The sequence below is a fragment of the Cryptomeria japonica genome, chromosome 7 (assembly GCF_030272615.1).
Source record: "Cryptomeria japonica chromosome 7, Sugi_1.0, whole genome shotgun sequence".
In the NCBI taxonomy this organism is placed as follows: domain Eukaryota; kingdom Viridiplantae; phylum Streptophyta; class Pinopsida; order Cupressales; family Cupressaceae; genus Cryptomeria; species Cryptomeria japonica.
In genome coordinates, this window is record NC_081411.1 from 69,351,513 (window position 1) to 69,364,954 (window position 13,442).

At 35.0% G+C, this 13,442-nt stretch overlaps 1 protein-coding gene across 1 annotated transcript; it reads right to left on the reverse strand.

The window, feature by feature from the left end:
- Window positions 1–3,809: 3,809 nt before the first annotated feature.
- LOC131064482 (zerumbone synthase-like) lies at window positions 3,810–5,079 on the reverse strand. The gene is made up of 2 exons (XM_057998642.2): window positions 5,026–5,079; window positions 3,810–4,783 (listed from the first exon to the last, which is right to left on the reverse strand). Exons 1-2 carry the CDS (start codon window positions 5,061–5,063, stop codon window positions 4,126–4,128), a joined length of 696 nt encoding a protein of 231 aa, XP_057854625.2. The 5' UTR covers window positions 5,064–5,079; the 3' UTR covers window positions 3,810–4,125.
- Window positions 5,080–13,442: the final 8,363 nt, after the last annotated feature.

Here is a 13,442-nt window from a genome sequence, read left to right on the forward strand (position 1 = left end):
TTATCGTATTGTTGTAAGATATTATTGCATGACCAGGTTCTTTTAGAGTAGAGGTATGTACAATTTCTACATAAAGGTTCCTAGAACTACTATCCAGCATTATTCATGATGTGGTCTTCAACCTTTTAGGTTTAGGGGACTTTTGTAAGAGTTTCCCTCTAATATTGTAATTAGGAAAATTGACTAGTATTGTTTTTCCTTTTCTTAGGAAAATTATTTTCTAGCCGTCAAGGGGAGGAAGTAGAACCAATAGCTTAATTATTTGACTAAGAGTCACATGATGAAAACTATAGGGCTCTCCTAAATGGTGATGTACTGGTTACATTCTGTAAATTGAAGGGAAATGGAGGATAGTTACCCTTCAAGTAAATTTTATCGATCACATTTTGAGATGGATCTAGCTATTCTCCAAATGAATCAATATTTATGTCATATATTTTTTTGTTATCTTTCATTATACTTTTATTTTCCCTTCTTCTTGTCCCTCTATTTTTTTCTTCTACTTGACTCTCCTTGGTTGGAAAATCACGACAAGTCTTCTCTATGATTTTTCTCTACTCTAGAGCCTCATCTATATCCTCACCTCTACCTAACTAGGGTTTCTTTAACCTTCTTATTTTTCTCCTCCCTTATGTTGTGCCTTCTAAGCCATATCCTTCTTATTTACAAGATATATTTGAATTCTTTTTAGGACTACGTTGGTTCTTGTTTCAATACCTTTTAGCCCTTTTATACTCCAATCTATTTGTATAATGAGTTACAAATAAATGTGACTAGAGTAGATTGGTTCCATTAGGTCATTCATCATCTTAAATATCATTTATATCCTATTTTAATCTAAAAGTTAAAATATTTCTAAGAGTCATCATCATTAAATTTCACTTTCTATCCTTATAATTATCACCACAATTATCTCAATAGTCTTAGATATGAGGATATGGTGGAACCATGTCCTACTTGGAAATTGTTCTTATAAGTTCTTTGTTGTCAAAGGGAAATCTCATTTCATATGTTGAAATGTTGTACTTAACAATATATATCTCAATGTTGAGAATATCTATGTCAGACTAACATGAATAATATCTAAGAAAAGTGGGGAATTTGATACGTACTTTCTTAATTTTTTCATACCTTTTATTGACCTCAACTTGTCTACATATATAAATAAGAATAAATTTATGTTCTTCATATTTGGGCACTATATGAGGAATTCCATCATATTTGCCAACTCTAATATAAATAAATCTCTGAAATTGAATCAAATGACTACCATACTTGTTCACTAATCAAATATCCTTAAAAGAAATCCTTTGGCAAACCCAAATCGCCTTACAACTACATGAGTAGTTTAATGGTGAATGCATCATTCACTCTTTTAAAGTTGTGATAGCTCCTTTGCAGTTGAAGGTCAAGATAACAACCATATATTTGAATTTGATAGTAAAAGACCTTTAGAAGTCGAGGTCCTTGTGATTGTCTTATGTAGCTAGGACACAAAGAAAGAAGAGATGTAAAAGAACTTGTTGAAATAAAAGTTTGATATCTTATAGCGCAACCTATCACTCATGAGGATTGGCCGGTCTAGATATTGTTGTCTTACAACAATAATATGCACAAAGTAGAACATCCACTACTTAAAGTCATGAGCAATCACATTACCTCTTAGTCTCTAAAGTAGGACTACTATATTTGAAATCTCATCTCTAAAATGTGACTTGTACAAATTATTGGGTAATTAAGATTTACCTCTCTTGGCTATAGCAAACAACTCCTTACAATAATATTTTCATAATATACCTTCTTTTCGTTGAACTATTCTTGATATGAAATGAAGTCAAAAAATCTAAATACTTCTATCTCTAGTAACCTAAGGCAACCAATAATAGTTTCTCTATCCAACACGATGAGAAAATTGTTGTAATCTAAACATATTTGTTTGATGTTAAACTTGTAGTGTTCTATGTACTAAAGGACTAGGTTTGTGCATTGCACAACCATAGGGAAGGCAAATACTTTAAATAAGCCACTTTATACTAACCTTTGGCTTTTGAGTGCTCCATTTTTCCTATTCACCCTTCCAAAAAATTCACCAAGTTTATATACCCTAGTTTCATGTCACCAATTTCTAGAAATGTGCCAGTTAAAATAGAGTTTCTCGTATCAAAGGTATTTGTACTTCATTTTGATTAAATCTAGCTGAAATTTATGTTTTGGATTCCAAGAAAAAATTGGTAAGGTAATGACTAGGGTACATGGCTTTCCTCTAGACATTACTTGAAAAATGCCTGGAATAAATTAGCAATGTGACTACTAGAGTGCAAGAACATTGGGCTCATCGATGTGTAGTTTTTGAGAAAGTATCTTAGCTATATTATGCTTTTATTGATGTTTGTAGATTCATATCACAATTTCTTCTCGCGTGTGTTCTAAAACCATATACTCTTTATTCCAAATTCTTTGAAATGAATTAATTTGATCTTTTTTCCCTTTTTATATCATGGCATAAATTTACCCACTAACTTTGACAATATTTAATGTTGAGTTTAGGTAGTTACCATTGGCACCAACTTAAAAAAATTATTTTGAATGGGGAGATATGCTTTTGCTTGGTTCACAAAACCTTGTTGGAGTCTAACAAAGGTTTAAAAACCTTGTTTGGCCCTTGCTTTATTTTTTCCTTTTCTTCTTTTCTTTTGTTTGTTTCTTTTTTTTTACCTTTCAAAGCCTTCGAAAAATTGAAGCAGAGAGAAGGCTACTAGTTGGGTGTTGGGAAATGACAAGGTAATACAAACCTTGTTAGGCCCTGTAGGAGTTTTAAAAACTCACTTGACAACTTTCCACTATTTTGACAATTTTCTTTCTTGCTTCTTTGGATGGAGATTTTGAAGTTTTACATTTGGTGTTGGTGCTTAGGAAGGTTCTAAGAATATTTTTGGTTATCAACAAGGGTTCTAAAATTGAGCAAATAAATTGCCTTATCAATGAAACTTGAATTTTTGAAAACCTTGTTAGCTCTCGAAAGAGATTTGAGAATGAAGAATAGGATTGACAATTGGGAAAAATTACTTAAGTATTCTCAAAGGCTCTTCATGGGCAAAAGGGAAACTTATAACCTTGTCAAACTTCCCATGGGTTGTGACAACCTTGTTGGCCCATGATACTAGTTTCAAAACCAACTCAAATTAGGCAAAAGACTAGTTGTTTTAGGACTTAAGGGGTCTTCAGTCAAATTATAGAAGCATGGCAAAACTCAAAAGACTCTTAGGATTTTAGCATTATTATTTGATGAGCAAATATTAGATTTTAAATATGGAAGACTTAAATTAGTGCAATACTATCAAATTTAAGTTTAGGAATTTATTTAGATGGTTGTTACATGAAACTCCTTGATATCACTATCATACATCATTCACATATAATAGAATGAGCTTATCTATAAAGATATTTATGAAGATAGGTTGTATTTCTTTTTTATCAAAATAACCATAATTTTATAGTGATATAAGCATGTAACTTCATCTCTTACTATCTCAAATTAATTATTAACTAAATGAATAATTAAATATATTTTTAGGGATTATTTGTGATGAATATTTGAGCAATAGTTAACCCCATGAATATTTATCTTTGCTGCTTATTTTTAAGCAAAACATCTTAACTTTGAATTAATAGCATTAATACTAATTTGTGCAATTAAAATTTAGAAAAAAAAAAAGAAATAAAATCTTTAAAAAAAAGAGGGAAAGAAAATTATGGAGCCATGTGGCGTTTTTGTTAATAAGCAGCCATTGCTTATTTCCAGCCCCCCCTTTTGTTCCATAGCTTATTCTAATTCCTAAACAATAGCTGCTCCACCAAAATAGGGAAAGATTCTAAATTATCCCTTTTTTTTTTTTGACAATTTTTAAGTTGCATGGAAACACTTAACTGGTTAAATTTAAGCAGAAAATAGAGTTAAGCAGCCCATAGAAACATAAGGTCAGTGATTTATGAAACATTCACCTTAAAACTGCAGTATCATCTAATACGACTGATCTTCCCCCATCCACCACCATGTTGTGACCGCTCACATATTTGGAATCCTCACTGGCCAGATACAAAGCAGCCTTCGCAATATCCTCTACTTCAAGACTGGCTTCCCTTAACTACTACCTCAATCACGGCCTCCAGCTCGGCCTTTGCCTCTGCTGAAGGGGTCGTTCCCATTAAATGCATTAGCAGATCTGTGGCAATTGCAGCTGGAGAAATACAATCAACTCGTATACCACATTTCCCCAGCTCTGCTGCACCGCTCTTAGTCAGTCGGATAACGGCATGTTTAGAGGCATTATATGAGTAAGGAGTAACTCCCCCTAAAATTCCTGCAATACTAGCTGTAGAGATAATGGTACCTTTTCTATTGGGAATCATAACGCGGGCAGCGTGCTTAATGCCGTGCATTACTCCTTTTACATTGATATTCATCACTCGTTGGAAATCCTCCATATCATTCTCTACCACGCTCCCTTTCTGCATGCCTACGACTCCTGCGTTATTAAACATTATGTCCAGTTTTCCGTGCTTTTCCATAGCGAAATCCACGGTTGCACTTACATCTTGCTCCTTGCTCACATCACAGTGGATATATGTAGCCCAGGGATAGAGGCACTGCTCCAATTTGACACCAGCGTCATCTGCAAAGTCTGCAATAATGACTTTGGCTCCATGATTTGCGAATACCCGAGCAGTGGCCTCTCCAATGCCTCCCGACCCGCCTGTGATTATTGCAACCTTGCCTTGCAGCCTGCATTGAATAAATACATCTTTTGTTACAAATATACTGTGAAAAATATTAACTCATGAGAGTTCCGATTCTCTGTTTTAGGTGCTTATGCAAAGAAAACTTGGCATACACTGACAGATGGACCTGTTTATGAGCGTAAAATCAAGATATATTTTGCTTAATAAATTATAAAGCTTTCAGAAAACAACAATTCCATATTAGATAACATTACAACATACGGGAATGTTTAAGAAAAGCATAACCTTCTCCACAGAGCAGTTGCAACCTCTCTCGTAGACATGTTCTCGAGCTAGAAAATGCCCTTGAATGATGATGGCTTTCCAAGAGCCGGCCTTCTAGCAAACATGTCTGGAATTTGGCTTTTTCTTAAAAAAAAATATTAATTATCGACTACTTTCTTTTTCAATCAACTGATTTCGTGAAATATTTATAAATTTGTTTAAGGTTTTTCATATCCACGTTTCAAATCGAACTCTTATCATCAAAAGGCATGAAACATTTTACGAAATTACTGTTAGTAGATTCATTCCATACCCCTTTAAGATTGTGCACAGGGATGGCTTCATTTGTCCACTTTCGGACACCGACAGATGAATTTGTCCACTTTCTTGAACATTTAATTCTCACTATTGGAGTGAAGAGAAGAGTGTAGACGCCACTTGCGCGTTTCTCTCGAGGAAGGAGAGTTGTCTGTCCTTCTCTGGTTAAAGCTTTTGACAACCATTATTGTTCTTAGCCAAACTTTATCCAAACCACCGAAATTGTCTCGAAAAGTACCCAGAAAAGAATACGTGTACGAGAAATAAAACAAGATCTAATAATTGTAGCAAAACTTATGGCTGTGCTCGTCCAGGGCAATTGTTGAAAGTTTGTTGGTCAGCAGTTTCTTGTCTCAGCACGTCTCCTATGTGTAATTTCTTTGCTTTAGTCCAATAAATAAAAACAATTGCCGACAAATTTTAAATTCAGTTTCACATACGTTTGGTAGTATTTGAAATGTGTAATTGTACGTCACTTAATTTTTAGTTTTTAAGTTCTGTGAAGATAAAATAAAAAAATAAGAAAAAGTTAAATAGTAAAACAGTTAAAAAAATCTAAGCGGTTTATCACAATTTTATTATCATAAAAAAGTCATAAATTCAATAGAAGTAAAAAAAGAAGATATTGTACAGATCCCAATTAAAAACATTGTATATAAGACGAGCTTGCAGTGTCTATATAGCTAGAGAACCAACAACCACATTCCATACTTGAGCAACATGAACAGAGGAGATGGAATCAAAGTTACAAGAAATATAATGAATCTACTTACACAAATGTCAAATGTCAATAAAAGAACTATTAAAAGTCTTATTGTTCAAAAGAGAATCTATAATCATAGAATCTATGTGACAAATAATTTGTTTCCAACCCAATTCACAAGATTTCTCTAAAGCTATAAGAAAGCCAAGAACCTCCATTTGATTAATAATACTAAATATTTTGACAATAGAGACCAAGAAGTGAACAAACTTAGCATCATCGTGTCCAAGAACGCTTATCTTAACTTCACTTGGATTAACTCTAGAAGAACCATCAATATTGATTTTAAACACATGTTTTGAGCGGAGTGTTGGAACCCTAATTTTTTGCAAAAAATTAAGGTTTCCCTAAATATGAAAATCAATAAAAAACCTTGAAATTGCATCCACTGTGAAGACATGTTAAATTCAAACAGAGCTTAATATTTCAAACTTTCACAATGTATGCGGGGTCAAATATGATTCCCACGATGATAGAACCCAACATACAACTTTCATAATGAAATCCATGCATACGATGGATTCATATATTATCTAACTTAAATTAAAAAAAATTAAGAAAAAGCTAATAATAATAAAACCAAGTGATCAAATGACCTTAATCTAAATATGTCGTATTTGCTAATTAAAAAATTTCTTAGCCCTTAAAAATAACCATAAAGCTTATTATACTCAAGCCACAAATATGGATTAATTTTTGAAAGTGCCTAAAACGAAATTAAACTCCTTTATGATTAAAATCCTATTAGCATTCTATATATTAATCCATGTCGGCATAGCAATGAAGGGTGACAAAGCATGCAAGTGCTCTTACCGAAGAAGGATATTTTGCCGAAAAGGCAATACGTCGATGACACATCTAGAAAGCTTTACCGAAATTATAATTTCGGTCTAATTATAAAGATCTAACAAAATAGATTAAGCCTCGGCGAAATGGGATACCACCCCCGAAAAGGTGACTCGTCGACAAGACAATTCGAAGGTCTTGCCAAAATGTGAATTTCGGTATGGCGATCAAGGTATGGCAGATACGGGTGAAGCCTCAGCGACAATACAAGTTTCGGTAAGACATAAAAAATCAGTCAAAACCAGAAAAGGTCTTTCCGAATGGAGAACTACACTGAAAACAAATAAAATAAAAAGGCTTTAGAAGCATTAAGCAAATGCAACTATCGGGTGTAAAGCTAAAAATTCGCAACCTTTGCCAGCAACTTCCAACCTGCGCCAAAACGGAAGCCTTGAAAGAGGGTTCAAACATCCATCAAAGTATAATGAAAGGCGGATTTCTACAGACATTGCAGTAGCAAATACCATGGTGGACATGACTGCAAAACGTGGAAGTATACACGAGGAATGTGAACAGTTTGACAAAGCGCCTGAAAGAGAGATAATCTCATGGCATGGTGTGATTCCAGGATATGCACAAAATGTATTTGTTGAAAATATTTTAGAAAATCTCGAGCAGATGCAATCAGTAATTCTAGAACCGAATCAATCGACTTTGGCCGAGTATCCTCCTAACCCGTGCCAGGATAGGAGCTTTAGAATGTTTTGAGAGCGCCCATTAAAGGACTTCTATCAATACTACATTTGCGAAGTATGTAGCAGAATCGGAGTTTTGATCCAAGAGTGCATATTCAGTGAAGTGTATTATCAAATGTTGAAGTTACAACTGCCCTGGGAGGCATAATGCTAAATTGAATTTGTTGAAAAAGATTTAGAAACTCTCGGTCAAATTGTTGAATTTTTAAAAACAGCAAGAACAAACAGAAGAAATACAGAAAAAAGAGAAAATGAAGAATACAGAGAAACAGAAATCAAGGAGAAACAGATTTTAACGTGGTTCACCAAAATGGCTACGTCCACATTGAGCAGGGGATGCTCTCTGTATTCATCACAGTACAATTACATACAGCATTCTTAGCCAGTATATAGCTAAGTACATCTCCTTTCTGGAAGATCATGCATTGACATGCACGGGAGGAGTCTGTAGTTTGCCAAACATAGGCAGCAGTTACATATGCTAAATATAGGCAGCATAATAACCACAGACGCCAAGCTTGGCTTCACACGTAGCCAGTCAATAATCTCCACTTGAAGACAAGTCATATCGGAAAGAAGAATGCTCAGAGATATCCCCCGCAGCAGGCTATGGATACTTCTTCAAAATGTCGAGAGAAGCTCTACAGAATTTGAACTTCTCTTGAGGTACAACCTTTGTCAAAGCATCTGTCAGATTCAATTTAGTGTCATTTTTGTGTAGCTGCAACTTGCCTTCATCAAGAACATGGTGAATGAAGTGATACCTCGGTTCTTTATGCTTGGTGCGATTATGAAAAGCATAATTTTTGGCCAAATGAATAACAAAATAAAGGAGAACCAGATTGCTTACACCATAGTTCGCCCAACAGCCGTTGTAACCAGATGATTTTCTTGGATCCTTCAGTTAGAGCAATGTATTCAGCCTCAGTTGAAGAGAGAGCAACGATTTGTTGCAAGTGAGATATCAATTGGTCGCTGCCTCGAAAAAAGTAAAAACATAACCAGTAGTAGACCTCCTCTTATCCAAATCTCCATCCATGTCCGAATCAGCATAACCACGCAGTTTTGTGTGCTTTCCTCCAAAACATAAAACATAATCAACAATCCCTTTCAAGTAACGAAGAATCCACTGAACGACATGCCAATGTGTCTTACCCGAATTACTCATAAATCTGCTCACAACTCCTAGTGCATGAGCAATATCCTGTCTTTTACAAATCATAGCATACATGAGGCTGGCTACCGCGTACGAATATGAAATGTGTTTCATGGATTCTTGCTCCTCTAGAGTTTTCGGACACATAGCTGATGATAGATGGAAGTGATCAGCCAAGGGTGTGCTGACAGGCATTTGACATATTAAATGTCTAAAACTTTATAATGTATTTCTCTTGAGACAATATAAGTTCTCTTTTATTTCTATCCCTGAGCATATTCATGCCAAGAATCTTTCTTGCTGCTCCTAAATTTTTCATGGTAAAACAAAGAGCTAAATTTTGCTTCAACTTACTAACCATCCGCATACTGGTGCCAGCAACCAACATATCATCAACATAAAGCAAAAGAATAACAAACTCACCATTAGGAAGCCTCTTATAAATAACACATGGATCTAATTCACAATGAACAATTTGTTGCTGAGTCATGAAGCTATCAAATTTCACATACCACTGCCTCGGGGCTCACTTAAGCCCATACAAACTCCACTTCAATCTGCAACACAAATGCTCTTGACCATTTTTCACAAAACCTTTAGGCTGCTCCATTTATAGTTGCTCCTCAATATCACCATGAAGAATTGCTTCTTTGACATCAAGTTGCTCAAGCTCGAGATCCCAAACAGCTGCCATGCCTAAAACAACACGAATTGTTTTCATTTTTACAACTGGTGAAAAAATTTCATTAAAATCAAGACCTTGTTGTTGAGAAAATCCTTTCACTACTATTCTAACCCTGTATTTTTTACATCCTCCATCTATCTCTTTCACACGGTAAACCTATTTATTTTTCAAAGGCTTTCGATCAGGCAGAAGAGGAACCAAATCCCAGATATTATTAACTCGCGGAGACTCGGTTTATTCATTCATAGTGTCCATCCATCTGGCCAAATTCACATCTTTACATGCTTGTTTAAATGTGGTTGGCTCTACCTAATCAGATAGCAAATGCTCATAATCATCATACTTCGAAGGTCTCTTCTTCCCATGAGTTAATTTTTGTAGAGGAGGAGCTTCAGTCAAACGTTAATTTTGTAATTGAGATTGAAATCCTTTTAGATTAGAATCAAAATTTTCCCTCCTCTATACATTATCCTGAATGATTAGACCTCTTTCGGGATGAAACAATGAATCCAAGGGTTGTAACGACACATCTGTGGCAGGAGGTGGAGCATCGATGACAAAAGGCTGGGCAGATAGAGTAGGAGGGGGAGGTGAGAATAAGGGTGGTTGAATAGAGGAAGTATGAGCTTGTACCTCGGACTGGGGATGAAGTGGCTATATCGAAGGGTGCACAGTATGGGAGGTAACAAGAGGAGTAGAGAAAGTAATAGTGGAGGACTTTGATCTCTGAGAAAAAGAATATCCATTATCAAACATATCAAATTGAATAAAATTATCTGAAGAAATACTTTGTTTTTGTAAACTTAGAAATGCCTTCTCATTAAAAACAATATCACGGCTATGGATGATTTTCTTTGCAATTGGATCCCACAGCTCGAAACAAAATTGATCTTCATCATAATCAAGGAAAATGCATCTATTGGACTTGAAATCTAACTTTGTATGTTGCTCCTTTGGAATATGCACAAATGCTTCACAACCAAAGATACGCAAATGATTATATGAAATCCTTTTTCCAGTCCACCTCTCCTCCAGAATATCAAAGTCCAATCGAGAGGAGGGAGCTTGATTGATTAGGTAGACTGTAGTGTTACATGCCTCTGCCCAAAACTCTTTTCCAAGACTAGCATTGGAGAACATGCATCGAGCTCTCTCTAAAATTATCGGATTCAGCCTCTCGACTACACCATTCTCCTGAGGTGTGGATGGAAAGACTTTGATTATTTGAATGCCATCGTCTACACAAAATGTGTCAAACTCCGAAGAGAAAAAATCACGCACATTGTCAGTTTTGAGACATTTAATTTTAGTTGTAAATTGATTTTCAACAAGAGTTTTCAAAGATTTAAACTTTGAAAAAAAATCGGGTTTCTTATTCAACATATAAATCCAAATGTTGTGTGGGCAGTCATCAAGAAAAGTCAGAAAATAATTTGCACCTCTACACAATGTTACCTATGTTGGACCAAAGACATCGGAATGCACCAGCTCCAATGGATTGGTTTTAGTATCATGGCCCATTTTCAAAAACCTACTCTAGCTCTGTTTGCCATAAGGGCAATGTTCACACAAATCCAAATCAATGGGTTTGAAGCTTGGAAGTTGTCCTCAGTGTAGCATAGCTTCAAGTCCTTTCTTGCTCATGTGCCCAAACCTCTTGTGCCAAATTTCAGAACCGGTGTCCATAACTGTCAAAGCTCCTCCCACTTCATCGTTGCATTCTAAAACATACAAACTTCCCAATTTTTTTCCCTTAGCAAGCACCAACACAGTTTTTGTTACTTTCCAAAAATCTAAACCGAAATTAACATTGAACCCTTGAGTATACAATTGACCTACAAAAATCAAATTTCTTTGGAGTGTAGGAACATGCCTAACGTCCTTCAATAACCATTTATTAACATTTTGCAAGGACAATAACACATCACCATTTCCTGCTTGTTGGTAAACAAATTTGTCACTATAAATTCTCCTTCAAAATTCACCCTATTCATCCGAAGAGCAATGACAACCGTTCCAATAGTTTTAGAGATTGCAATTAATCTATAATCTTCCTCTATGTTTAAGAGGGCTAGCTCCCTCGTATGATGGGGGTATTTGTTATTTTTGTGTACTTTTAACCTAAAAGTGCAAACAAGAAAACACAAAACTAAATAAAGTAGATAATGGAAACCCCAATGGTAGACACACGAATACACACTGAGATTCCACAATTGATTACCATTACAAGGGGGTTTAAGCACAAAACAAGTTTTAACTTGCAATGATGATGAAAGAAGGGCGGCATATCTCAACATACGAAGAGATGGGTAACTCTAGCACATCCAAACCAAGATACCAAATCTTGATTGTGTTTCATTACATCAATTGCATGAATTTTAAGCATTCCAATAGATGATAAATGATTTGCACATAGACAAAGATATCACTAATTTGACATATTAAAAATTAGCAGCAATAACTCATGAAGAACATATAGAACATATGAACTAAATGCACATCCTTTGTTATTTCCATGAAATTATACAATTTCAAGAACTCTTTTGTACAAAGTGTAAACACAAAAGTCATCAATCTATTTCTTTGAGAATTTCTCCATAGTCTTTCCCGTTGTAAGAGTCTCCTTTACATTATAAGTGACCTTTTATTTATAGGTTCCATATGATAGCTAATTCGTAACCACTTTAGGTAAGCTTAGGATAACCAACTTAGACACTAAGTTAGGATAATAAACTTAGGTACCAACTTAGCATAACCACCTAAGTGACTACGTCTAATAACTACCTTTTAGAGACAAGTTAGAATTTACCTAGGTCCAAATTCTAACTTGTGGCTACATGAGTGAGATAGTGGCTTTTAGAAAAGAACAACTTGAAGCTTCATAACTTTGGAAGAAAGGAGAAAGTTGTCAGTTTTTATCAATCATCCAATAAGATCATATGTGATAAAACCACTTGGTAAAAAAAAATTCTCTAAGAAGCCACCCATTTTGCAAATAATCTCCTCTTTATACACTCGCTTTGAAATATTGAAATGAACACTTGACATGTGTATATCAGAGGATTCCAATCGTACTTGTTGAGCATCCTATTTTTCCTTCAAGATTTCTCACCACATTTAAATCTTGTAGGAGGCTTGAATTTTTTCATATGATCAATATTTTCCTAAGGACATAGCACCTAATTTTTCAAAACATCTTCCATTTGTACAAAAAGTCTTAGAAACATGCCAAGGGAGAAAATAAATCTCACATATCATGTGTAGGAGATCTGATGGATTTTTTAATGACGAATATCCCATTAATGTTTTACTAACACAATATTAAAGTGAACTAGCCCATGTTAGATAGAGCATTGTGGTCAACCTAGCTCATTCACTACCTTTTGAAATTGTGTATTGTGTGGTACACCACTCTTTGCTATCAAAACTTAGCTTTTCAAATACATCACCTTCTAACATTCTCATACAAATCCTCTCAAATGTTACTTGCGTATAAGTAAAACTCACGTCTCGGCTTTCCCAAATTAATAACACATCCATTTTACTTCGAGTGGCCTTCAACATAGTATCTCTCATCCATGATGGATTGTGAAAGGCTATGGAATTTTGATTCTCCATTTGCCAAGAGGTCATTATAATTAAGATGTATCTCCTCTTGCCTTTGGATGCGAACTGTCTAGTTGGTGTATGTAGGAAAGGAGGACAGCGAGAATTGTTGAATGGACTTTATACCTGCCAATTGCACTTGCTTGATATTTTCTAAAACATTTTTGACAAATCAATCTAGTGGGTATTCAACAATCACTGTATTCCATCAAATGGCATCTCTTTAAGGTATTTTTTTAAATAATTAGCATGCAGTGTCTAATGCTCATGTATTTGCTTGCAAGTTTCTTAAGACATTTTAACAAATCCATGCAATACATATCTGCAATCATGCTTTCCATAAGATGACATCTTTTTGAGCCATTATGT